The 22860-nt window shown below is 54.0% G+C and overlaps 8 protein-coding genes across 8 annotated transcripts; 6 read left to right on the forward strand and 2 right to left on the reverse strand.

Annotated features, from left to right (window-relative positions):
* Positions 1-3122: 3122 nt before the first annotated feature.
* Positions 3123-7194, forward strand: PG994_010031 (RNI-like protein; the record flags this gene model as incomplete). The annotated part of the gene is given in 6 exon segments (XM_066861440.1): positions 3123-3484; positions 3502-3883; positions 3907-4798; positions 4863-5159; positions 5223-5545; positions 5602-7194. The coding sequence occupies 6 exon segments, from the start codon at positions 3123-3125 to the stop codon at positions 7192-7194; spliced, it is 3849 nt and encodes a 1282-aa protein (XP_066710550.1).
* A 629-nt stretch (positions 7195-7823) lies between these two features.
* On the reverse strand, positions 7824-8490 carry PG994_010032 (uncharacterized protein; the record flags this gene model as incomplete). The annotated part of the gene is made up of 3 exons (XM_066861441.1): positions 7824-8182; positions 8350-8377; positions 8428-8490. The coding sequence occupies 3 exons, from the start codon at positions 8488-8490 to the stop codon at positions 7824-7826; spliced, it is 450 nt and encodes a 149-aa protein (XP_066710551.1).
* A 775-nt stretch (positions 8491-9265) lies between these two features.
* PG994_010033 (uncharacterized protein) lies at positions 9266-10736 on the forward strand (the record flags this gene model as incomplete). The annotated part of the gene is made up of 5 exons (XM_066861442.1): positions 9266-9321; positions 9386-9584; positions 9657-9966; positions 10027-10342; positions 10418-10736. 5 exons carry the CDS (start codon positions 9266-9268, stop codon positions 10734-10736), a joined length of 1200 nt encoding a protein of 399 aa, XP_066710552.1.
* An 858-nt stretch (positions 10737-11594) lies between these two features.
* Positions 11595-14024, forward strand: PG994_010034 (uncharacterized protein; the record flags this gene model as incomplete). Its single annotated transcript, XM_066861443.1, has 3 exons — positions 11595-11640; positions 12485-13577; positions 13724-14024. The coding sequence occupies 3 exons, from the start codon at positions 11595-11597 to the stop codon at positions 14022-14024; spliced, it is 1440 nt and encodes a 479-aa protein (XP_066710553.1).
* A 927-nt stretch (positions 14025-14951) lies between these two features.
* PG994_010035 (uncharacterized protein) lies at positions 14952-15566 on the reverse strand (the record flags this gene model as incomplete). The annotated part of the gene is made up of 1 exon (XM_066861444.1): positions 14952-15566. The coding sequence occupies one exon, from the start codon at positions 15564-15566 to the stop codon at positions 14952-14954; it is 615 nt and encodes a 204-aa protein (XP_066710554.1).
* A 1074-nt stretch (positions 15567-16640) lies between these two features.
* Positions 16641-17182, forward strand: PG994_010036 (uncharacterized protein; the record flags this gene model as incomplete). The annotated part of the gene is made up of 3 exons (XM_066861445.1): positions 16641-16766; positions 16856-16919; positions 16986-17182. The coding sequence occupies 3 exons, from the start codon at positions 16641-16643 to the stop codon at positions 17180-17182; spliced, it is 387 nt and encodes a 128-aa protein (XP_066710555.1).
* A 918-nt stretch (positions 17183-18100) lies between these two features.
* PG994_010037 (eukaryotic translation initiation factor 3) lies at positions 18101-20775 on the forward strand (the record flags this gene model as incomplete). Its single annotated transcript, XM_066861446.1, has 2 exons — positions 18101-18452; positions 18524-20775. The coding sequence occupies 2 exons, from the start codon at positions 18101-18103 to the stop codon at positions 20773-20775; spliced, it is 2604 nt and encodes an 867-aa protein (XP_066710556.1).
* A 795-nt stretch (positions 20776-21570) lies between these two features.
* PG994_010038 (uncharacterized protein) lies at positions 21571-22392 on the forward strand (the record flags this gene model as incomplete). The annotated part of the gene is made up of 1 exon (XM_066861447.1): positions 21571-22392. The coding sequence occupies one exon, from the start codon at positions 21571-21573 to the stop codon at positions 22390-22392; it is 822 nt and encodes a 273-aa protein (XP_066710557.1).
* Positions 22393-22860: the final 468 nt, after the last annotated feature.

A 22860-nucleotide genomic window follows, 5' to 3' on the forward strand; every position in this document is an offset into this window, starting at 1 on the left:
TTATCTCCGAAGCGTCGCAATGCTCTTCTTCCTCTCTCCCCTTACACTGTCATTCGATGTGACTCTTTAAACATACAATGCTATGCTTATTATCTATCGCTATTAGTCGCTATCCCCTTGACCGCCAGGTATTGCTATAGTTAACGGTCAATGGGATACCCGTGGCACCTATATCGACATACTCTTCAGCCCTTGCTATCTCGGGCTCCTTCCGCCTTCAATACCCGCCCCGACATTGGCTTCATGCGCATGGACAGCGTTCAGATGCGAGGCCCACACTCCATGCGCTGCACTGCTGTTGTTGCTGTGTTTATGTACATATCTCCTCCCATTTCGCCATGTTTGTTAGTGCTATGCTGGTTGGCGCGTACGTGAAGACGTACGTGTATGTATGCTTGATCGTCAACTAGCTTCCCCGTCAACAAAGCATCTCATTTGTTCAGAGGGCTCAGCTTTGTTGTTGATATCCTAGAATAGGCCCCTCCTCAGCCCTCTCTCTGATATGTGCGATGAACACCCCCGGCGCTTGGCTGGAGGTCCTTGTTTAATTTACGAGCCAGCATCAGGACTTGTTGCGAGACGGCTCATCATTGCTGCTCCTAATATTTCACATTCAATGCCGCCATTTGATGGCTGGCTGACTGACTGGTGACTGGCTAGTTGTCGTATCGTAGACCGCTTTGCGCCCGCCCACCGACTTTATCATGAGAATATGCATGCATCTGAAACTACTACTGCAGTGTTATTCGGCCATGAGTTTGTGCAACCCCCAAAAAGCAACTGGCAACTTGCGGCTTGCATACACGGGTTCAGAGCTATCGCATGTGCAGCTTGACATACGAAGGGGAAAGGGGGAACCGCCTCAGCAATCCGATGAACTGTTTCTACCCATACCTGGGTGTCCCTGCAATGTTCCCAAGCAAGCCGCGTTACGAAAATGTCAAGTGCTGCTGCCAATGTCATCATGATCAATCAGCCCGGCACCCTGGCACCTGGTAGCTTGCATGTAGCTAGCTGTAAGGTGGCAGTGGGTGTCGGCTAGCAGCATCAACAAGAGCTCATCACCATCTCGTTTTATGACATTTGCTCCACGTAAGGGTTCAATTGTTTCTGATGCGGGTTGTCGTAGAGTCATGTATGGTCGGTATTCCCAGCTTTTTCCCATTGTTATCGGTATGTCCAGCGTCAAAGCGATGTCCACAAGAAGGGGTCGCTCTCTTCGCTATTCTCCATACTTTATGACGGTGCTGGAGTAAGGCTGATGGCTGATGGGCGTCCTTCAGGCTTCAGCCCAATCTCCTAGCTTGGCGTTCGAGAATTCGTCCATGCGCCATGTTTTTCCAAGGTCACGATGTTTATCACAAACTCTAATTTTCGTGTACTGTGTACGTAGCGATAGCAGCAGATTCAGGACCATCTGAGAAACCATCTCTTCGTTGTTTTTGAAACAAACTCTGTCTCTCTATCCGCGGAGAAGAACTGATCGCGTGCATCGTTCAGTCTCAGTCCATCAGGTTTTGAAGGCTTCACGTGGCCGGTGGGAGTGAGAAAACGTGGCACGCTTTTCTACATGGAGAGGATTTTGGTCCAGACTCCCTTTTAGAACGCGTTTGACTCCCAAACGAGAATGAAAGTCAAATGCACTACTCCGTACGATGATAGGACTACTTTTTCGCGGCCCGCGGGTCCTTCCGCCATAGTCAGATCTTAGTTGTGCCTAGACTGTTGATGTTTTGGTTCGCTCGCCTCGACGAGAATTTGCGGGCATGACCAAAGAATGGTGTGGTGAGGTCGAGCCGCCTACAGGTCATGGCAACGAAATAAATACCCAGGGGGCATCCCGCTCCCCCCGTCGTGACTACGATACTCAATTGAAGCGCCTCGTGTTCTGTGTGCAAGTAATAATTCTAGAATGATCAGATCAAATCAAGCTGAAGGCCCACCACAAGATCTACCAGATCATGACATCATAACTCATCTCCCTAGTTCCGGGTCGTAACAGAGCCGCTGATGAATGAATGCGAAGCCAGCTAGACCTACTACTCATCCTACTTGTTGTGATTTTCCTCATTTCAGTTCAATAAATGCAAAGTCGTGCCGCTTGTTCCTCAATATTGCATCAAGTTTGCGTCAAGCACGAAGGATATAATATAAGGAAATCAGGAAACCCGCGCGCCAAACTCAAGCAAGCGTGCACAAACAGCGGCTGAATGCCGTGCCGATCACTTGCGGTAGTGCGATTGCGAGTTACCCTAATAACAAAACTGTAAGTTCCGAGGCAGAGCGGCTCTACTTTTCTCGCGCCCGCATGCAGCGTGTGCGTGCTTGATAGGGGGCCTTGGGGGGATAGGGGCGTTGTTTTTTTCGCTGGGTTTGGCAACTTGGTACGGCCAGACTGAGACGCTGATTGGCGCTGGGCGGCAGGCGGGCGCAGTCCATGCCCAAATGCCCAATGCCTGCCAACGCCTGCCAATGCCACCCCTGGTCAGGCCTAAGAAGAAAGAAACGAACGAACATTGATTGAGAACCCCGCGAACATCCTATTGGCCTCTGCCCATTGACTCCTGCATCCCGCTGTTGCTCGAAAACAGGTTGTTGCTCGTCTGTCTTTGTTGAACTTTGAACACACCACAGCCGAATCGAGACTAATACCTGGTACCAAGCAGATCTAGCCAGGTGCGCCATTGAGAGGGTGTGAGTGCCAGAGAGAGACGAGAGAGAGAGACAGACTTGTCAACCCAACACGGCATGGTCTCGTAAAGTACCTAGCGGGACCCCTCAATTGAGAAGCAGATCCAGTCCGTCTTGGTTTTGGCACTTTTGGTGCGTGGCACCTCTTGTTTCGGTAGCTTATCTCGACCTCGGAATCTCACCTTTCGGGCTCATCGCATTCCAGCAGCGGCCACTGCCTGACGCTTACTCTGACGAGTATCAATGCGTGCTCTGGCAGGTTTCGCCTTGTGCTGAAAGCTTGCTAGATCTACCCTAGCTTCTTGCTAGAGGATGGGGTCTCTATGTGAGAGATCTTGACAGTAACATATCCGAGACCCTCGGCGGCATTGATGATCTACCGGGGACCTAACCACAACAACACACTCAAACGCCAACTCCGCCACTCCGCCATGGAGCCGCCGAAGAATGCCGCGCAGGAGATCATCGATGGCAAAGGGTCAGGCAGCAATGCCCGAAGCCGCCGTCCCTCCTTCTCGCACATCCGCTCCCCGCTCCGGGCCCTCCGGACCCTGAGCATCTCCTCCTCATCCCAGCTCTCCAATGCGTCCAGCCATGGCTCGTCGTCGGAAAGCGCCCTCACGGTGCCCCCGTACGAGCGCAAGCGTACCACCCTCCGCAAGACCCACGCCTCGGAGCCTTCGACGTCCTCGCTTACTGCGGCCGCTGCTGCCACCTATGCGCGGCCGGCGCAAGACCTGGCCCGTGCCCACTCCAAGGCCTCGTCGCAGGACTACACGGATCGCGGCTCCATGTCCACCGGCCTACCAGCCCGTCGGGCAGCTGTAGCCAGGGGACCAGCATCTCGGGCGACTTCGTCGGCGTCATCAAGGCCGGCGGCCTGCACGCCGAGTCGTCGCTCCTCGAGACGAAGGCGAAGTTCCTCGTGCTGACGCCCTCGCTGCTCATGAGATTCAAGAGTCGTCATGCCGCCTTGGATCAGTTCCCCCATCTATCTGCTCAGCTATCGGTTCCCGCGAGTGCGGTCGAGAGTGGTCTCTCCCCTGTCGACTCGGTCCTCTCGCTCAAGGACTACGGGGCCGGAAGTAAGCATGGCGCAGAGCTGCAGATTCCGTTGGAAATGGTTGTGTCGGCCTTCAAGGACGAAGGGACGAAACCCTGCTTTGGGATCGAGGTGTGGTGGAAGGACGACGTCGATGGTTCCACCTTCACCAGCACCGAGCTGGACTTCGACCTGCCCGAGAGAGAGATGAATGGCTAAAACACATTCGTCTGGCTGTCAAGCAGAGAGCAAGATCTCTGCTGGAAGACCATACTCCATCTGACGTAGAAGCCGATTTTGCCCAGATTCTAGCCGCTCAGAGCCAACAGCAGGGCACCGCACGACCGGAGATATTCCCCGTTATACCGCGGCATCCGTATACTCGCGCCACTTCCAGCTCTGGTGAGATTAAGAAGGGATGGAGAGACAACTCCTCATTCTACTTGGCATTGGGAAAGAATGTCTGCATGCTCGCCCAGTTTTCCAAGTCGCCAACTGGCCAACGGGTGAATCCGAACATCGTTCGATTCGGCCTGGTGACATTATCCAAAGTCAATGCTCATCTAGGCGACGAGCGCTTTGATCTCATCTTTCGGTTGCCCCTGGACTCACCCAAGAAGATAGGGTTATCGAGCAGACACCACCGCAGCATCATCTCACGGCTGTTTAAAGCCGACACTTATCTCAAGCCTGCGTGGCCGCTATGGACCCGACGTGAGATCTTCTTTGTTGACGGCGAAACGGACCATATCCACCTTCCGGAGGGTGAAGACTACGGTGGCTTTAAGAGGACACTGGAAGCTTTCCTTGAAGGATATCATTCTCCGCCCGTCGATTGGCGGGTGAACTGGGATGGTGCTCGCTTTTCCCCCGAGTTCCAACTCTTACGGCCGAAAAAGAACAAGTTGAAATACAGTGGTTACCAGCTCCTGGCAGTCTTCCGCGCCTTGCGTTTCAATGACTACTTTAAGGCTTTAAACTTTGACGGCGTCGACTTTTCGGCACTTTCAGCCGTGTACGACAATTCGAAACGTCTCGAGCCCACGCCTTGGCTTTCTCGGACAGGTAACTATCTCGCTCTGTTGTCATAAATGTTGAATTGATCCGCCGAACTAATACGTCGTGATAGGTAAACGCAGTTTGACCCGTGATGAGTATGAAATCATGGAGCATTCTCCTGTGTTGTTCCAGGAGCTTGTTGGCCTAATGCTTGCTTCGGAATCGGTCAGGCAGGTAAACCTCAATGGAGTTCTGAGCAGCCGTTACATAGCCGCTGCTTCTGGTGGCTCTGAAGCATCTTCCCCTCAAAATAGGGGCTGCGATCTCGTCCCGCCCATTGTCCTCCTCTTGAGGTCCCTGCAGTCGAGGTGCAAGTCAATATTCTTGAACAATAATCCGATGAGCGCCAACGACGTCGCCGAGATCTGTAAGTCAACCGCAATCGTTAATCAATACGCCACAAACCAGACCAACTGACACAAATACACAGGCCAAACGCTGCAGAACTATGTGGGTCTCATACGGTGCCTCGGCCTCTCGCGCTGTGACCTCGATGAGCCTGCAATGATATCCGTCTGGGAAGCTATACATGAGCAGCGTTCCGGCTTGGAAACTTTGGAATTCGCAAATAACTTCGGCCGGCTAGATACGTCCAGGGCTTCTCAAACACTTAACGAAACACCCAAATTACGCCATCTGGATCTCAGTTACTGCCTGAAAGGGGGTTTGGATGGGCCGTTGTTCCGGCCTTGGGCTAACTCGCTTCAATCGAGCGTGTGGCGCTTGGAATATCTTGATCTATCTGGATGGAAGGTGAGTAGTATCCCAGTCCTAGATTATGAGGCCAACCTGCTAAACCAGTTTCATAGGTCAATTTCGACACTATATCGTGCTTACTAAGGTACATGGAGACCGAAGAGTCCAATGGACTGAAGCACCTCAAACTTAACAACTGTGGGATTGATGGTGAAGTAGCAACAGCTATCATCTGCGGCGTCGGAAGCGGCAGAGACATGCATCTTCAGCTGAATGGCAACCCTCTGGAGGAAAGATCCACAGACTGGATTGACCTAATTGAAGGCAGTGAGGGGCCGAAGCGCCTTCAGATGAACATGGTTCAGTTCGAAATTGAAGAGAACTTCAACAGGCTACTAGAGGCGCTTACCAACAACTCTACTATCGAGTTTCTGAGTATGGTTGGTACAGGTTCCCCAGCAGGCGCCAGCCCGAAAACATTGACATTGCTGTCGAAATTCCTAGAAAGGAACACGACGCTGCAGTACCTGGACTTGTCGGGGTACAGTGGGAAGCTCGAGGACAGCCACATGGGCTGGGGCCTGTCGGGGGCGCTGGGCGGGCTCAAGCACAACAGCACCCTGCGCCAGCTGCGCCTGCGCAACCACAACATCGGCGACGCCGAGGACGTGACGGAGCTGTGCCGCGTGCTCGCGTCGAACCAGGGGCTCGTCATGTTCGACCTGCAGAACAACAACTTCAAACACCAGCAGCTGTCGCAGATCGTGCGCGCGCTCGACCACAACACGCGCCTGCTCTCGTTCCCGCTCGCCAAGGCGGACCGGCAGTACGCGCTCGACGAGGAGCGGCGCCTCTTCCTGAGCGTGCTGCACAGCAAGAGCAAGACGAAGCGGGACGGGTCGCTGAAGCCGCTGTCCAAGTCGGACGAGGCGCGCCTCCGGGACATGATGGTGTGGCTCGAGGGCTACTGGGACACGGAGACGCTCAAGCTGGCGGTCATTTTGCGGCGGAACCTCGAGGACCCCGCGAATCGCGCGCTCGAGTTTGGCGACGAGTACCTCGAGGCCTGGGGGGACGACGAGTTGCCGGCCTGGCTGTACGCGAAGCCCGCGGCCCGCGCGGCGGGGCAGAGGATGGACTCGGTGGCGTCCACGCGGCGGAACTCGGCGGCGTCGCAGTTGGGGGTGAATTTGGCGGTGGCGCAGATGGGCAGCTTGGCCGTGTCGCAGAGGAGGGACTCGGCGGCGTCGCAGCACTTCCGGACTTCGAGCGCGGGGTCGTTCACGCTTTCGCCGTTCACCGTGGCGCCAGATCCTCCGCCCACTTCGGTCGACTACGGCGTCGCACCGCCGCGCAGCAGTGGAGGACCTGTGCGTCAGTCGAGTATTGGCGGTGCTAGTGTTAACAACAGCGGTGCTAATAGCGGCGGGGGCACGTACACCATCGCCGAGGAGTCGCCGTTCGGGTCGAATTCTTCGTCGGATTACATCGGCCACATCTCTTCTTCGGTGGATTCGACGACGCCGGAACGGAACGTGACGCCGCCGCCGCAGCTGCCGCAGATGGCGCAGTATCATCACTACCAGATAAAAATCGACTCGCCTCCGCATCAGCAGCAGCAGCAGGAGGAGACGGATCTGAGCAATATCTCGCCCGGTATGACGCCGCACGAGTATCGGCAGTTGATGGAGGGTTTGAATTATTAAGGCCTTGGTGAACGGGCGAAACATCCCGTTGCCGGGAAACAACAACATACAACGTCAAAAAGACTGACGTCTTCTATTATTACTATGGAGGACTATTACTACTGCTACTACATCAGTACTTGAGAACACAGAAATTTCAGCAGCACGGCGTTTCAGGAAGGATCAGGTTAGGATAGGATAGGTACGGTGGCATATTAGGATTAGATACAGGAAACGGGCAATACTCTTGTTGTTTTTGTTTTTGTTTTTTTAATACTAAAATACTCATATATATATACTTGGAGATACCCCCTTTAGCTACAAATAAGGTTGGGCGTTATGTACTTCTACTTGCCATACACATGCATATACGCATATCTCGAGATTAAATACGAAGAACGACAGTTAAAATGCATCTTGGCTTATCAAGGGATCCTTAGGGTATCGTTCCTACTTATCTCAGGCTAGTATTCAAGTGCTGCATGAACTGCTGGTTCACTTGGAAGTGGAACTTGCTCTATGAGGCTAATGCGGTAATCCGTTGGCTGTTAATGAAACAATCGTGGACTCTGTAATTACAATGTTACAATGCGAGGTTTCCTCCTCAAGGCGTGCAACTTTCCGCCCCTCCCACCGCTTCCTGCCGAAATTCAGCACTCGTCGAACCCGACCAAGACGTTGCCCCAGCCCCTGCTTCCGTCCGGCCCGGGCCCGGCATTGAACAGCTGGCCCTGCACCAAATAATGGTGGTTTCGCATGTCCTCGTACCCGCACACATCGAGGATGGTCTGGGCGTAGTCGCCGAGCACGCTGCAGGGCGCGCGGCTCGGCGCGGTGTTGTCGTTGCACATCCAGACGGCGCCGCCGTTGAGGCAGCTCACGCGCGCGCAGCCGCCCGGGCCGGCGGGCGCGGTGCAGTCCTGGCCGCTCATCGCGTGCAGCTGGTCGATGTCGATGCGGATCTGGGACTGGCGGGCGGGTTTGTAGTTGGGGATGTTGCAGAGGGGGGCTGGATGGGTGGGAGATTGGGGTCAGCAATTGATTATGTAGGGGTGTAGTAGGATGGATGGTCTCCCCGGTGCAAGCGAGCAAAAGGAAGGTGGCGGTGATGGTGGTGAAAGTTTTGGCCTACCTAGTCGCAGGACTCGAGGCGGGTGATGTTTGTGGTGGATTTACTGGCCAGGTCGCTGGCGATGGGGTTGGGCTGGGAGATATCAGCACAGTTGTAGGCCTGAGGAAAGAACTATGGCATACCACAGCGCTGATGCCCACAGCAAAGGCCGAAGCAACAAGGGTGCTTAGTAGGTTATTCTTCATGGTGCAGTTGTTGGTGTTTAGGTTGTGGGTGGTTGTTAGAATGGCAGTTTCCTCTTGAGACAGTTACTGGAAAAGTTATGCCCAAAGGCTCTCTAGATTAGTGATGTATCTGTTGCTCTTATAGGAGACGTGAGGCCATCAAGAATCAGTGAATGCTACGTTAGGTTGGTAGTCATATATTGAGATTATTGACTGATCTGTAGTTCCTTCCATTTCTGGGTATCCCTTAGGGAACCGTTGGTCACTTCCTGGAATGTTTCCAAACAAACACGATGGGCAGACCGTCACACACGAGGGGGAAGAGTAAATGTGGGAAGCAATCATCATGTCCATATAGCTCTGCTATTCGTTGATCTTTAGATGCCTTTAGTACTTGTGTCTCCGTGACTAGGATGGTAATACTGGGCATCATCAACGGTCCTCGCAAAGCAATAGCTTGTTTCCAGCATTGCCTAACGATGTGACCCTCTCATGGAATTCCAACGCGCAAAAATTAGGTACATTTACAATCAATTCGGCTCGCTTGTTCACTGAGAACCAGATCGAGGGTACGGAGCCCTCCATTGGTCCTGGTGGACACCCAATGCCTGTTCTGTTGGCCATCAAGGTTGTCGGAAACTGGGACCTGACGAGCTTGATCACGAAACTCGCTATACCAATTATTATTGCTATAAATACTCAGGAGCTTTCTGAAATGGATTAAGAGAATTGACCACCGTATTAATAGCACGAACTGCGGTTGAAGCTTCGTGAAGATTCGCAGCGTTTCGTCGTGATGTATACTCCAAAGGTGGCAACATGGTCAACTCATGAGAGGAAGCCCAAGTGGAAGTGAGCCATGTCTCTGGCTAAAGTGTTAAGAATGAACTGCTCTTTACTGACAGGATGAGTTTAGGGTCGACTGCACCGTCCTTCCTCTGCTCACCTTCGGGCTCTTGGCCGCCCAGATAGACAAGATGAATCTGGCCAGTGCCCTCACCGCCGGATTCGCCTCGGACATCAACGTGGACCAAAATACGATCAATCTTGGTAACCAACTGATGTATCTTGGCGTCGTGCTGCTTGAGATCCCCTCAAACTTGCTACTGCAGAAGGTAAAATGCTTGCCGCCCCCCGTTTCACGTGTCATATATGAGTCTACTGACTCTTCTCGTCTCCCTGAGTAGATCGGCCCTCAAAGGTGGATTTCGGGCCAGGTGATTGCCTTTGGTATCGTGGCCATCTGCCAAGCCTTCATCACGAACAAGACGGGCTTTCTGGTCTCGCGGGCAGTGCTCGGCTTGACCGAGTCGGGATACATCCCCGCGGCGCTCTTTACGTTGTCGACCTGGTACACAAAAGAGCAATTGGCCAAACGCTTGGCGGTGTTCTTCTTCGGCATGTTTGGCGGAAACGCCATGGCCCCTATCCTAGCTTCGGGGGTCCTGAAGTTGGATGGCGTGAGAGGCCTGAAGGGTTGGCAGTGGCTTTTCCTAAGTGAGTAGCAGCTCTCCCGCTTGTCAGAGAGGTGGACTGGCGATGCTGACTTTGATGTAGTTGAGGGTATCTTCACTTTGATCATTGCCGCAATGATGTTCCTCTTCCTCCCAAGGTTACCCGATGTGACCGCGACGGTACCTAAGACCGTCGACACGGCCGAATCGTCATTAGCCACTAGGCAGGAAGACATCTCGTGGACAAGCCGCGAAACCAAGACTGGGGCAAGAGGGATTGATGCAGAAATGGAGGACTTCAACTTTGGTCTAGTCTGGAAAACCCTTACCTATTACCGTCGCTGGCTCCATTTCATCGCGTCATTTTGCATCTTTTCGACGTGGAGCCCCTTAACGACCTACACGCCATCCATCATCATGTAAGCAAACGCAAACAACGCAAACTAAAAGCCAACGGACCATTGACCCGGAATGATGCATTACTACTACCACAGGTCTTTAGGCTTCGACCGAATCACGGCCAACGCCTTGGCCGCCGTGGGATCTTTCCTCGCCCTGCTCGTCATCTTCGCCACGGCCGTGTTGAGCGACCGCACCAACAAGCGAGGGCTCGCCGTCATCGCCGCCGCCACGCTCTATCTCCTAGTTCTGGTCGCCGCTCGCGCGGCCCAGCCGCATGCCCACGGCAAGTGGGCGCGCTGGGCCCTGTGGACGGCCGTGAACGCCTTCGCGGTCGGGTACCACCCCGTGCACAACACGTGGCTCCAGCTCAACTGCGAAGATCCACGGGAGAGGAGCACCAGTGTAGCGTAGGTCATAGCAACAGTTCAGAAGCCCACATGGGAACAAGCTCAAAGAACGATGAGTATGCTGACTGAAGTTTGAATGCAGAATGTGGGTTATGGCATCCCAAGGCGGGCTGATGGTCGGCACGCAGTACTTCAGGGGTGGTGATGCTCCGTAGTAGGTAAACCCAGAACAGCCTAAATCTCAGGGGTTAGAAACACTGACAATCTTCGAAGCTACGACACCGGATTATGCATAATGATTGCAATGACGGCAGCTGGCTTGGTACTCATGATATCGCAATCAGTCGTGTATACGGTGCATAATCGCCGGGTTGTCCAACAGGAGAAAGGGACTCGGAATGTCGGAGAAGTATGGTTGTACACCCCCTAGGTAAGTTTCTGATGGGATTTATTAGATAATCGGATATCACTGTCAAGCATTCTTCATGTCTAAGTTTTATTCACGAGGGACGAACGTGTCCCATCACCAGGAACTATCCTTGTCTGCGCGGCCAGTTGCTTTCTCTCATTCACTATCACGCCTGATTGGGCGTGTATCACACGAGGATGCGGCATCCCCTGTCAGCTTCATGCAAGGAGTTGGTGACACGCAGCCAACCGTCTTCAGTACTCGGAAGCCGAGGGTTCCTATACATTCCTATTTTATGAATGAATAAGAACGTACCGAACTTCGGCAAGCCGGGCTCGGATCACATTGCATAAGTAAGCGAGCTTGTGGACTGGGCGGTTAAGTGATCGACGCAATATCCTGCCGTCGTTGGCGTAGCATTTCCACCCTGCCGGGTATCGCGACTAGCGAATGGCGACAAATCAAACCTCCTCCATAAACCAACAGATACCTAAGGTTGAGAGGCGGAGAGCAATGAGACGCAGTGATACGAAAAGGCCGGAAAAGAATGCGGAGTTCAGTAAGTAGTCAGTGGTAAGCCGTTGGGTTGCACAAAATCCGTTTCCAATCCTTCCAGCCTCTCACCTCCCCCCTCCTTTTCCCTATGCCTGCTGGTGTTACGTCGTCCTGCCTTGTTTGGGCGTAGGATAACATAATCCGTCCGCATGTTCAATAACCGCCCCCTCCAAGTTTGCTAAGGGTTCCATCCAGCCTTATGTTATGTAGTAGTAGTAGTAGTAGAAGCTGCGAGTCTTGTTCTAATGCCAGTTCCCGTAAACTTGGCTTTTGCGGAGAGAGAGACCGTTACCCATTTAGCTCCCGAGTGCCACACCAGTCGTGACGAACAACTTGTGGTCCTGTCCTCAGAAGCAGCACTACACGACGTCGCTGTCGTAGTAGTTGAGCTAGCTGCTGCTACGAAAAACGAGTCTAAGACATGAAAGATCCGAAACACACTTACACACTTCGGAGATTGAAAGAACCTGGCCGCGTCAAACTACGGAATTGACGGAAGTGGTGTTGGTGAAGGATGAAGCTGCTGTGCGTGGTTCTTGTTGTAGGAGGGACGGCGACCTTCTTGTCAGGCAAGTAAACCACGCCATCCACATCGATGAGCTTTCTTTATAAGTTATCCAAATATGTATATCGTTCGATCTGTTCGATCCTTTTTACCACCTCCGTGATGGTACATAATGTGGAACTAAAGCGAATACCAATACTGGAGGAAGAGTTTCATGTGATTGCTTTGATTACAACTGAGACCGGATTGTTGCCGTGAAGGGTATCTTGGTGACTAACAAGAAACTATCAAGACCGGCTTGCAACAGCGCAGTCAACCTCCTGCAAGTCCCCGACGGTAATAGGGTCCGCCGCGGACGCCGAAGCCCTCGCCAAGGGCTGCTTGAATATCGAGGGCGACCTCACGATCTCCGCCGGCGCTAGCGGGGACGACGGCATCAGCCTAGACGGCATCAAAAGCATAGCCGGCGGCATCTCCATACAAGCCTGCCCCGACCGATGCGCCGGCTTCGCGGCCGGCACCCTGTCGAGCTCGACCCTGGAAAGCATCGGGGGCGACATCCACATCAGCGACGTAGCCGGCCTGCACAGCCTCCTCTTCCCGTCCCTGCGCGACGTGCGCGGCACGATCACGCTCGAGAACCTCGCAGACCTGCGCAGCCTCGACCTCGCGCACCTACGCTCCGTGAACGAATCCTTCGTCCTCGCGGGCGCGCCGGAGCTCACGAACCTGACCGCCCCTACCCAGGGGTTTGACGTGGCGGGCGACCCGGCCCGCGTCCGCGTCTGGGACGTGGGGCTGGGCTCCGTCGACGCTTTCCTGGTCACGCCGTCCAACGCCCACACGCGCGACGTGAGCGTGTCGCGGATCCCCAACGTCGTCTACGCCGAGCTCGCGACCAGCAACGGCGGGACGGTGCGCATCGAGGGCAACGGGCACCTGACGCTGGGGCTGGGCAACTTCCGCAACCTGTCTTCTGCCTCCTCGGGCTCGGGCTCGCTGATGATGCCGGCTCACATCGAGACCCTGAACGTGTCGGGTCTGTCCAGCGTCCGTTGGAGTAGTAATAGTTCGCAAAACAACAACAACAGGCCCGGCGAGTACTACACCCTAGGCACGCTCGCGGTGCACGACAACCACCTCCTGACGACCCTGCCAATACTTTGGGAGGGCGTCGACACCCTCGAGATCGCGCGCAACGATGCGCTCGCCGAGCTGGCCTGCCCCCGCGACCTGGACGCTGTGCGCGCCGTCGCGTCCGCGCTCCGGAACGTCGCCATCTGCGACAACCCAAGGCTGGAGCTCGGCGGCGCCACGGCCGACGAGGACGACGATGGGAAGAAGTGGAACGGCACCGTCGAGACCACGAGCTGGATCTGGCCGACGGTGGACATGGAGACGTTCGTCTTGAGCGGGGTGGTGCATGATACGTTCTTGTGAGTTTTTGGCCGGAACCCCCCTTTTCCCTATAAGTATGACAGGAAAGAAACCCACTCTACCAGCTCACCTACATACCCCGAATCCCCTGGGCGAGAGAAAAAAAGAGATCTCAATCACTAACAGAAAACAAAACAAACCGCAGCCGACCCCTGGAGAAGATCCACGGCCTCACGACCTCGTCGAGCCCGAACCCGGCCAAGCCGCGCGTGCTCGCCAACTTCGCACTGACGTCCACCGTGCCCGAGTTCCACTGCGGGACCATCGACCAGATGCGGATGCACGGCGTCTTCGTGGGCAACTACACGTGCAACGGCAACAGCGTGGACATGGTGCCGCCCCATCACAACGGCGGCGGCGTTATTCGGCCTCGCGGGGAGGCGGCTTTCGTTGTCTTTTCCATCATGTTTTCAATGGTGCTGGGGGGCTTGGGTTGGCTGGTCTAGTAGTTCGGGAACTTTCGGAACTAGGGAAAGAAGAAAAGGGGCTTGGATAAACCAGCTATAAGCCATGTGGATTGCGGGTTGCTGGATCAAAGCTATAGGAGTTGCGAACCAACAATGTTTGTTCTATGTGAGAGTTAATCCAGTAAACATCTGGTTATGAGTCACTGATTGTACGGATGTTGGTTATAGATAGCCATAATGACATGGCAGCAAACCTGTACATTCCATGTGACAATGATTATGATGCACATTCATTCTTATTATAAGGCACTAGTCTTACACGAGCACATGAGTAAGATGACACAACTCAAGACGCGGACAGCCTCAACCATATACAGAGTGGCAATTTGTTTTGGGGGGGCCTTTTCGCAAGCACTTTGCCAGGCCCAACAGTGTGATAGCTGATCCATCTGGGTTATTATCACCAGCGGGAAAATGCTAGATCTCTATAAAAACACTGTGTAGTGTCGCAGACTTGAATACATTAATCCAGCCGCCTGTTCCTTCCGATATGATGCGCATCGAAAACAAAACGCTCTGATGAGAAACCGGAATATATATCATTGTTGTCCTTGTCCCTATTCCTTTGCCTTATGCCGTTTGCCTTTGCCTTGTCTTGCCAGACAGTTTTCGCCTTGAGAAAAATAGAAAAATCAAGCACATGTTGTTTATACACGTTTCCATACGCCTGTCGTCCTCTGGATGATTTCGCACTGGGTTCAGGCCGTAGAGGGGGAGCCAAGTTGAGATGACCTCCCAACCAAAAGTATCTCTGACCTAAACAATCCACTAGACCGCCTTCTCAGGTCGATCGTAGTTTGCTTTCTCGGTCTGATTGTTTTCCTTTTGTTGTGATGTGGGTTTGGTGTAAGGATGGGGCAGGGCGCATCGTAGACCAGGGCCGATCTTCTGGCTGCTCGTGTTGCTCTACATCACAGCCGTGCCGAGCATGGAGCCCTCCATGGCCATATTATCCATCGGAACCTCCATCTCTCCCCCACGCGTCTCCATACCGGTCATCCGGGCCTCCATCGAGATCATTCGCTGCTCCATGTCGATTAACCGTTTCTCCATGCCGTCCATTCGCTGCTCCATTCGGTTGAAGCCTTGATTCAGGTCATGTCCGATGCGATCCAGCTTATTTGTCAAGCTGCGTATGCTCTGGGCAATGGGCGTGTTCTCCTGTCCGGGCGGTGCAGCAGGGACCCTCGCCTCGTGGTTGTGTCGGTGTTCCTGCATGGCGAATCGCCACTGGTTGTTGAGATTCACTTCGCAGACCGCCTTGGCACGCCAGGGGCAGTCGACCTTGCGCGTTGAGGGATTCCGCTTCTTGGCCGTGCTGTTGTACTTGACGCCGCCCCGGTCGCATACCAGGTCGTAGCGCGTCGGCTTGCCATCGCGGTAGTTGCTGGCGCGCAGCTTGACGACGCCGTAGCCCTGGTCCTTGGCGACGCGCTGGACATTGGTCAGGAGGTCCTCGAAGGTGCGGTAAATGCCCTCGGGCGGCGGGGCGAGCTGGCCCAGCTCCGACGGGTTCGACATGGGCGCGCCGGTGCGGGCCGATAGGGGTGTCGGCGTCGGCACCGGCACGGGCGTGTGTTGTATGCCGCTGCCGGAGGTATTGGGATTGCCGCCGTTGACGTTGGGGGTGCCGTTGGTCAGGGATGGCCGGACACGCCGCCTGGCACGGCGGGTGACGGCTGGAGGGGAGTTGAGAGCGAAATGGTGGCGATTTAAGGGGAGATTAGGGGCGGGTGGAGAGAGAGAGAGAGAAAAGGGGAAGGAGAAAGGAGGAGAGAAATGGTGTGATGGAGAGGAGGAGGAGGATTGGTGAACGAGGCCACGAGGCCGTCGTTGGACGACGAGTCCCAACCTGATGGTGGTTGTCGCTGATTTGACTCGAAAAGCGTCGAGGCTATCGTTATTTTTTGTGTCGCCTGGCCGTAGTGCTGTCAATGATACGCGACTTTACGACGCGCGGAACCTCAAGTTTTCTGGGCTATACCGTGGGCGCCGTTGAGATTGTCAAGATTGATACTGTGCCTTAGAAGCGATGAAGAATAGAGAAATGGGTTGAACAGGCTCGGCCGGCCAGGCAATTTGGCAAGGAACGGACCCCATGTATCACTGTGCACAGGCACGGGCCATCGTTCGATTATCCCTGGGAAGGGGCCAATCAGTGCATTAGGAGCTCCCTTCCACTGAAAGACTACATTGATACTCTAATAGCTGGTCTATCGCTTTCATACTTGGATAGGTAAACAGTTGATGCAGACTCAAAAGACATTTATATAAGGTCATTGCATTTTGTAATGATCATACATATTACTACTTCATGAATTGCATGATTGTGCATTCATGATCAAAAGTCTGAGGGGCACTTGTACGGCCACTGCAGCTGGTGCACAATGAGAGGTGCTCTGTGGCTGAGGTGATTTGATTGGTGGCTCGCCCTTCCATTCAACAGCCGATTAGAGACAATCAGTTTACGACATCATCCGCTCGACATATCAATTGGATTTGTCTGCCCTGCACTGCTGAGCTACCTACCTCTTCGATTTTCCCTTTTATTGAAATTCCAATGCAGTAGATACTTACGAAAACGTTACGGTAGGCATGGCGACAAAACCAGACCCAGTGGCCGAGGCCAAGTTCGTGAAGCAGGAAGTGCCGGCCAACGGTGAATGGAGCGAAGAGCAGCTTGAAGAAGGACTGAAGCAGCTAAAGTTGCTGCACATCAAGGTAGGGGAACTTGCTTAACGCTTGCCTGGCTGTTGGCTATCGCGCAACAATGTTGGACTTCTCGTGCTGACTTTGGTGCCTGTCCGCAGTGTCGAGAGCTTCGCACTTCCATGCCGCGCATGCTGGACCCCCTGTCAACGCAACACGCCAGTAGTATGTTGCCTTGCCCTCGTCGAGCCGTTAGTTGAACAACCGATTTTGATTGTTACATGATTACAGACGAAGCGTTGGCCGTTTCCTTCAAAAAAGCTGTTGTTACCGCTTCCAGGGAGCTGTCCGACTTTCGAACCCTCTATCAGAGCAACGAAAGCAAAGAAGTGCTGGAACATGCGAACAAGAGTCGCGCAGCCGATCCCAAGAACATAAAACCCTGGCGGCCTAAGGACCACCCAGACTGGCTTGAACTGGATCGGTAACATGTACAACTCCATGCTGTTGCTACCACATGCCATGAGCGGGCGAAGATCTGCCATTGCACGAACGATTGTCACGATATTTGCATTCAGGAACTGGCATAAGGAGTTACGGGTTCTACTTTTTGTTTTGATTATATCAATGAGGCAAATGTAACTTGGGTGTTGGGCGCTCAAGACCTAGGCCCGGGTAAGGCATGGTAACATCAACTACAGTTATGCTTGGCAGATGCCCATCCCCTTAGAAGGCACTGGCTGATGCATCACTCTAGCCAGAACACATCTGACTAGATATAGAAAGAGTATGTATAAATTACATGGTCTTGCTGAAGAAGTAAATGCCAGCAGGACAAACAACCCCTTTGAAGCTGCGACGCCGACACCATCCACGATGACGAGACTGACAGCTGCGAGGCTGATTGATTGTCAGCTGCCAGCTGGCAACTAGATCTCTGTCACTCGGTGCCCGGAGTACATCGATAGCAGCCAAGATTCGCAGACTACTACCTTAACAGACTGTTTACTGTCCAGAAAATGAATATAAGATAAGTTTAGATTGGAATGGACATACATAGACTTTTGTGCATCTCTCTTCATGTCGTGTTGGAAGGATTTGATCTTGAGTTGCTGTTGGGTTGAGTCACTCGAGTGCTTAGGCGGGTAATGCTCGCTACTTGCTGCTGCCAAAAAGCACCGACCTGCAAACCCCACCACCTAGAATTCACAGAATTTAATTTTTGACCCCTCGCCTTCACTCTCCCAGGCAAAACCCACTTCAACGTAGTGAGTAGCGAGCCATTATCCTACCACGACCTGCCCCATCCTGCCCATCGCGGCTTTCTCACCTTTTGACATCACGTCCTCTGCGATCCCCAACTACCGACCCGATTTTATTTTTGAGAAATCGGCAGGACTGCCAACATGTCGAAATTCTTCGCCGGTGGCGACAGCTCCAGCGAGAGCAGCTCCGACGAGGAGGAGCTCTACTCCGAGGAGGAGGAAGAAAAGCCACAGGGAGAGGCCGAAGAGTCCTCCGAAGAAGACTCTGACGAGGATGAGGACGAATCCGAGGAAGACTCGGATGACGAGGGTGCCGGCAAGACGGGTGCGTCCCGTTTCTTGCGCGGCGATTCCTCGGATAGCGAAGACTCCGACGAAGAGCGCGTAAAGACCGTCAAGAGCGCAAAGGACAAGCGCTTTGGTGAGCTCGAGGCCATCATCAAGGCCATCGACAATGGGCGCAAGATCAACGATTGGGGCTCCATTTCCAGCGGTAAGCACAGACTCAGTCACTCCCGCGCCGGTATTCATTCCCACTGATGGCCGACTAACATGGATGCGCAGAGTTCGACAAGTTGAACCGACAAGCACCCAAGATTGGCGAGGGCAAGCAGATCCCCAAGATCTACATCAAGGTCCTGGTGGAGCTCGAGGACTTCATGAACGAGACGATCGCTAAGCAGAAGGTCACGCCCAAGAAGATGAACGCCACCAACGCCCGAGGTCTCAACGCAGTCAAGCAGAAGGTCAAGAAGATCACCAAGGACTACCAAACCCAGGTCGACAGCTTCCGCAAGGATGAGGATGCCTTCATGGAGTCGGAAGACGAGGTCCCCGAGCCCAAGGTCAAGAAGTCCAAGCCTACCGATCTCTACCTGGACGAGACCACAGCAGCAGAGGCCGCTAATGACGAAGGCTTCGCCGCTGTGGGCAAAGGCGGCAAGGTCCTCCAGTTCACCCCCGAAAGTATCCTGAAGCACTTGCGGGGTATCCTGGAGTCGAGAGGAAAGAAGAACACCGACAGACTGGAGCAAATCAAGATCATGGAGAAGCTCCTCGAAGTGGCAAACACCCCTTACCTGTCCCTGCGGGTGCTTCTGACCCTCGTGTCCGCCCGATTCGATCTCAGTGCCGGTTCCACAACGCCGACGATGCCTCTGGATCAATGGAAAGCTGCCGAGAAGGACCTGCAGACTCTTTTCGAGATTCTCGAGAAGAACAAGGATCACATCGTTATTGAAGGCGCCGATGAGTGGGAGGATGACGACAAGCCACCTACTGTTCCCGAGGGCGAGAAGTACCTCAAGGTTCCCGGCAGCATTGTGTCCTACGTCGAGCGTCTCGACGATGAGCTCACGCGATCCCTGCAGAGCATCGACCCTCACACTTCGGAGTACATTGAGCGCTTGAGCGATGAGGGCAACCTGTACAACACCATCTTCCAGGGTATGCTGTACTACGAGCACCTCCAGAAGGACGATTCTCTCCAAATTCCCCAAGACAGTGTTAACCGCATTGTCATGAGACGGTTGGAGCATGTCTACTTCAAGCCCGCCCAGGTCGTCAAGATCCTCGAGGAGAACGCATGGAAGAACGCCCCTGCTGACGCCGAGTCTGCCGTAACTCCCCGCGTGGCGGAGGCTGACGCCACGAGCCTCCTCAACGTCCTCTGCAACTACCTGTTCACTAACAGTGAGGGTATCATCCGTGCCCGTGCCATGCTGTGCCAAATTTACTTCTTGGCGCTGCACGATGAGTACTACAAGGCACGCGACATGATGCTCATGTCTCATTTGCAAGAGTCTATCAACAACTTCGATGTCCTGACCCAAATCCTGTACAACCGCACACTCGTTCAGGTCGGCCTTTGCGCATTCCGCAAGGGTCTGGTTTACGATGCCCAGAACACCCTGCAGGAGATCTGCGGCAGTGGTCGCCAAAAGGAGCTTTTGGCTCAGGGTGTCATGATCCAGCGCTACAGCCAGGTTTCGCCTGAGCAGGAGCGTCTGGAGAAGCAGCGCCAGCTGCCGTTCCACATGCACATCAACCTGGAGCTGCTCGAATGCGTGTACCTTACCTGCAGCATGCTTCTCGAGATTCCTCTTCTCGCCCAGACCGGATCATCGCCCGACATCAAGAAGCGAGTCATCAGCAAGACCTACCGCCGTATGCTCGAGTACCACGAGCGTCAAATCTTCACGGGTCCGCCCGAGAACACACGCGACCATGTGATGCAGGCGTCGCGCGCACTGGCTGCCGGCGAGTGGAAGAAGTCGATTAACTTCGTCCACAGCATCAAGATTTGGGATCTGATGCCAGACACCGAGGGTATCAAGACGATGCTCTCCAAGCAGATCCAGGAGGAGGGTCTGCGGACGTACCTCTTCACGTACGCCCCCTTCTACGACACTCTGTCCGTGTCCACCCTGGCGACCATGTTCGAGCTCGAGGACCGCAAGGTTGCGGCCATCATTAGCAAGATGATCAGCCACGAGGAGCTTGCGGCTGCTCTTGACCAGGTTTCCGCTACGGTTATCTTCCGCAAGGGAGTTGAGCTATCGCGTCTCCAGAGCTTGGCACTTACCCTCTCGGACAAGGCTGCCGCCCTCATCGAGACCAACGAGCGCACACTGGAGCAGCGCACCCAAGGCACAGCCAACGCCTTCGACCGGCGAGGCCAGAACCAACGGGGCGGACACCGGGGAGGCCGGGGAGGCCGAGGCGGCGGCCGCGGTGGTGGCGGTAACACCGGCCCTAGACAGGCGGGTGGCACGCAATTCACGGGCGGCGCCCTCGGTGCGGCGGTACGGGGTTAGAGAAATGGGACCATTGTTTTCTCGTTTGTATGTAATGCATCAGGAGTCACTGAGGATTTGCCTTTTTTGATCAAAAAGCATGGGTGAGGCCGGGCGACAATCTGCAGTGTTAGCCAAAGGCCCCTTTCCAGGCTGGTATGGATGGATGGTCTAGAGCTACAAAAAGAATTGACAGCTCGTTTCATGATATACGTTATACATGTTTCGTTTCATGAGCCCTGACGTGATTCCTAGGTAAAGTGATGAGATAGGGGGCAGGCATCATCGTATTCTGACTCCTGAGAACCTATCATGCTTCGCTGTACGTTGAGTAGTCTAAAATACGCATTATTCTCATGTCTATGTGCACATATATTTCTGCATGTATTCAGTGTTGATGCTGTTCTTCTCGTCGGGAACATTTCCCAGATCCCTTATCTGTAGGTTGTTGTTGGTTCTTCTCCCCTCGACAGAATAGCCTGACTAATATCCGCGCGGGCGGCCCTCCATTTCTCCTCTGGGTGCCCCACATGACCGCCCGCCCGCCACTTGGTCCCCCACTAATCATAGGCCCAGATCTCGAAGTGATTTGCAATAGCTGACTTATACACAGAAAACCCTCAACCAACCCGAGGATCTAGCAATTGAAGGCACGGTGGCAGAGAGGTAGGTCAGAAAAGTTGAGCTTTTTCCTTCTTTACTTCTAGTTCTTCTTATGTTCCCATTGTGTACCCCCGTGTCTAGAGAAATAGAACAGGACGGTTTCAACACCTCTTATCTTGATTGTCGCATCGCATTCCTTGTCTCTCTTGCTCCATGCTCTTATCGCAACGGCTCCCACGCCTTGTAGCATCGACACTACATTTGCTCCCTCTCTTCCGCCAGCAGCAATACTCAGCCGTCGCTTTCACGGCGCTTAACACGGCGGCGACCAACCCCTTGTCAACGTGTCCGGCCACCACCCTCACCTCGACGCCCTCCAGTCTCCCGAAATCGCGACAAGCCTGCGCCATGTCTTCCTCCTCGGCAGCCGCCGGTGCGACTGAGCAGCCCACCCTCGCCGGAGCAGCAGCGGTGGACTCCACCTGTGCAGCGACCACGACCAAGAAGGAAGAAGTAGAAGAAAAACTGCCCCCGCTCTTGGCCGCCGAGTTCCAGGTCTACAACCGCATGGCAGAGCACATGGACCTGTTCCACGCGCACTTCCGGCAGAGCTGGAACCTGCTGTGGAACGCGGCGACGGGCGGGAAGCGGCCGGCGGGCATGTCGATGCGGTCCTTCATTCTGGAGGGCCTGCAGTTCCTGCGGTACCTGACGGTGCACCACGACATCGAGGAGACGCACATCTTCCCCGTGCTGGCCAAGAAGATGCCCGAGTTCAAGGCCGGGCGGGGCAACGGGGCGGCCGAGCTGTTGAAGCAGCACAAGGAGATCCACAAGGGCATGGAGATGCTCGAGGAGTACCTGACGGCCTGCCGCTCGGGCGAGGCTGACCTCGAGATGCGTGTCCTAAAGACCAAGATGGAGCCCTGGGCTGATGTGCTCTGGACCCACCTCGATCAGGAGGTCAAGACGCTTGGGGCGGAGAATATGCGCAAGTACTGGACGCCGGACGAGATGAAGAGGCTGCCTATGTAGATCGAATGTGCGAGAAGAGAGAGATATATATAATGTGATACACAGGAATACGATAGATACTACAATACAAAATACTACATTACTTCTACCGGTATGCTGTTGGCTCAGACCAGTCGATTGGTACCTTGTTGGAAGACATACTTTCTACTTCCCCTATCTTAGACTAAGACAATGTGAGGAGGGCATGGGAGGAACGCCAAGGAAGACAGTGAAAATGGGATAGAAACAGGCGTGCAGACATAAAAGAGAATCATTCGGATATTTGAATTCCAGGCGTATGAAAAAGAGAAGAAAAAAACGGGTGACCAAGCTGCTGGATGGCAGGGTTGAACGCCAATGCTGGTGCAGTGAGTCCCAAGAGTGTATGTACTGAGAGGCTTACACAGCAGGGGCTCATCCGGATCCAGTAGTGCTGATAAGTCCCAGATTGAACTGAGAGGTCACCACAGAAGCTTGCTTTCCCGGATT

Source organism: Apiospora phragmitis (genome assembly GCF_038363925.1).
Source record: "Apiospora phragmitis strain CBS 135458 chromosome Unknown utg000010l:1.0-9815664.0:1.0-9183399.0, whole genome shotgun sequence".
NCBI lineage: Eukaryota > Fungi > Ascomycota > Sordariomycetes > Amphisphaeriales > Apiosporaceae > Apiospora > Apiospora phragmitis.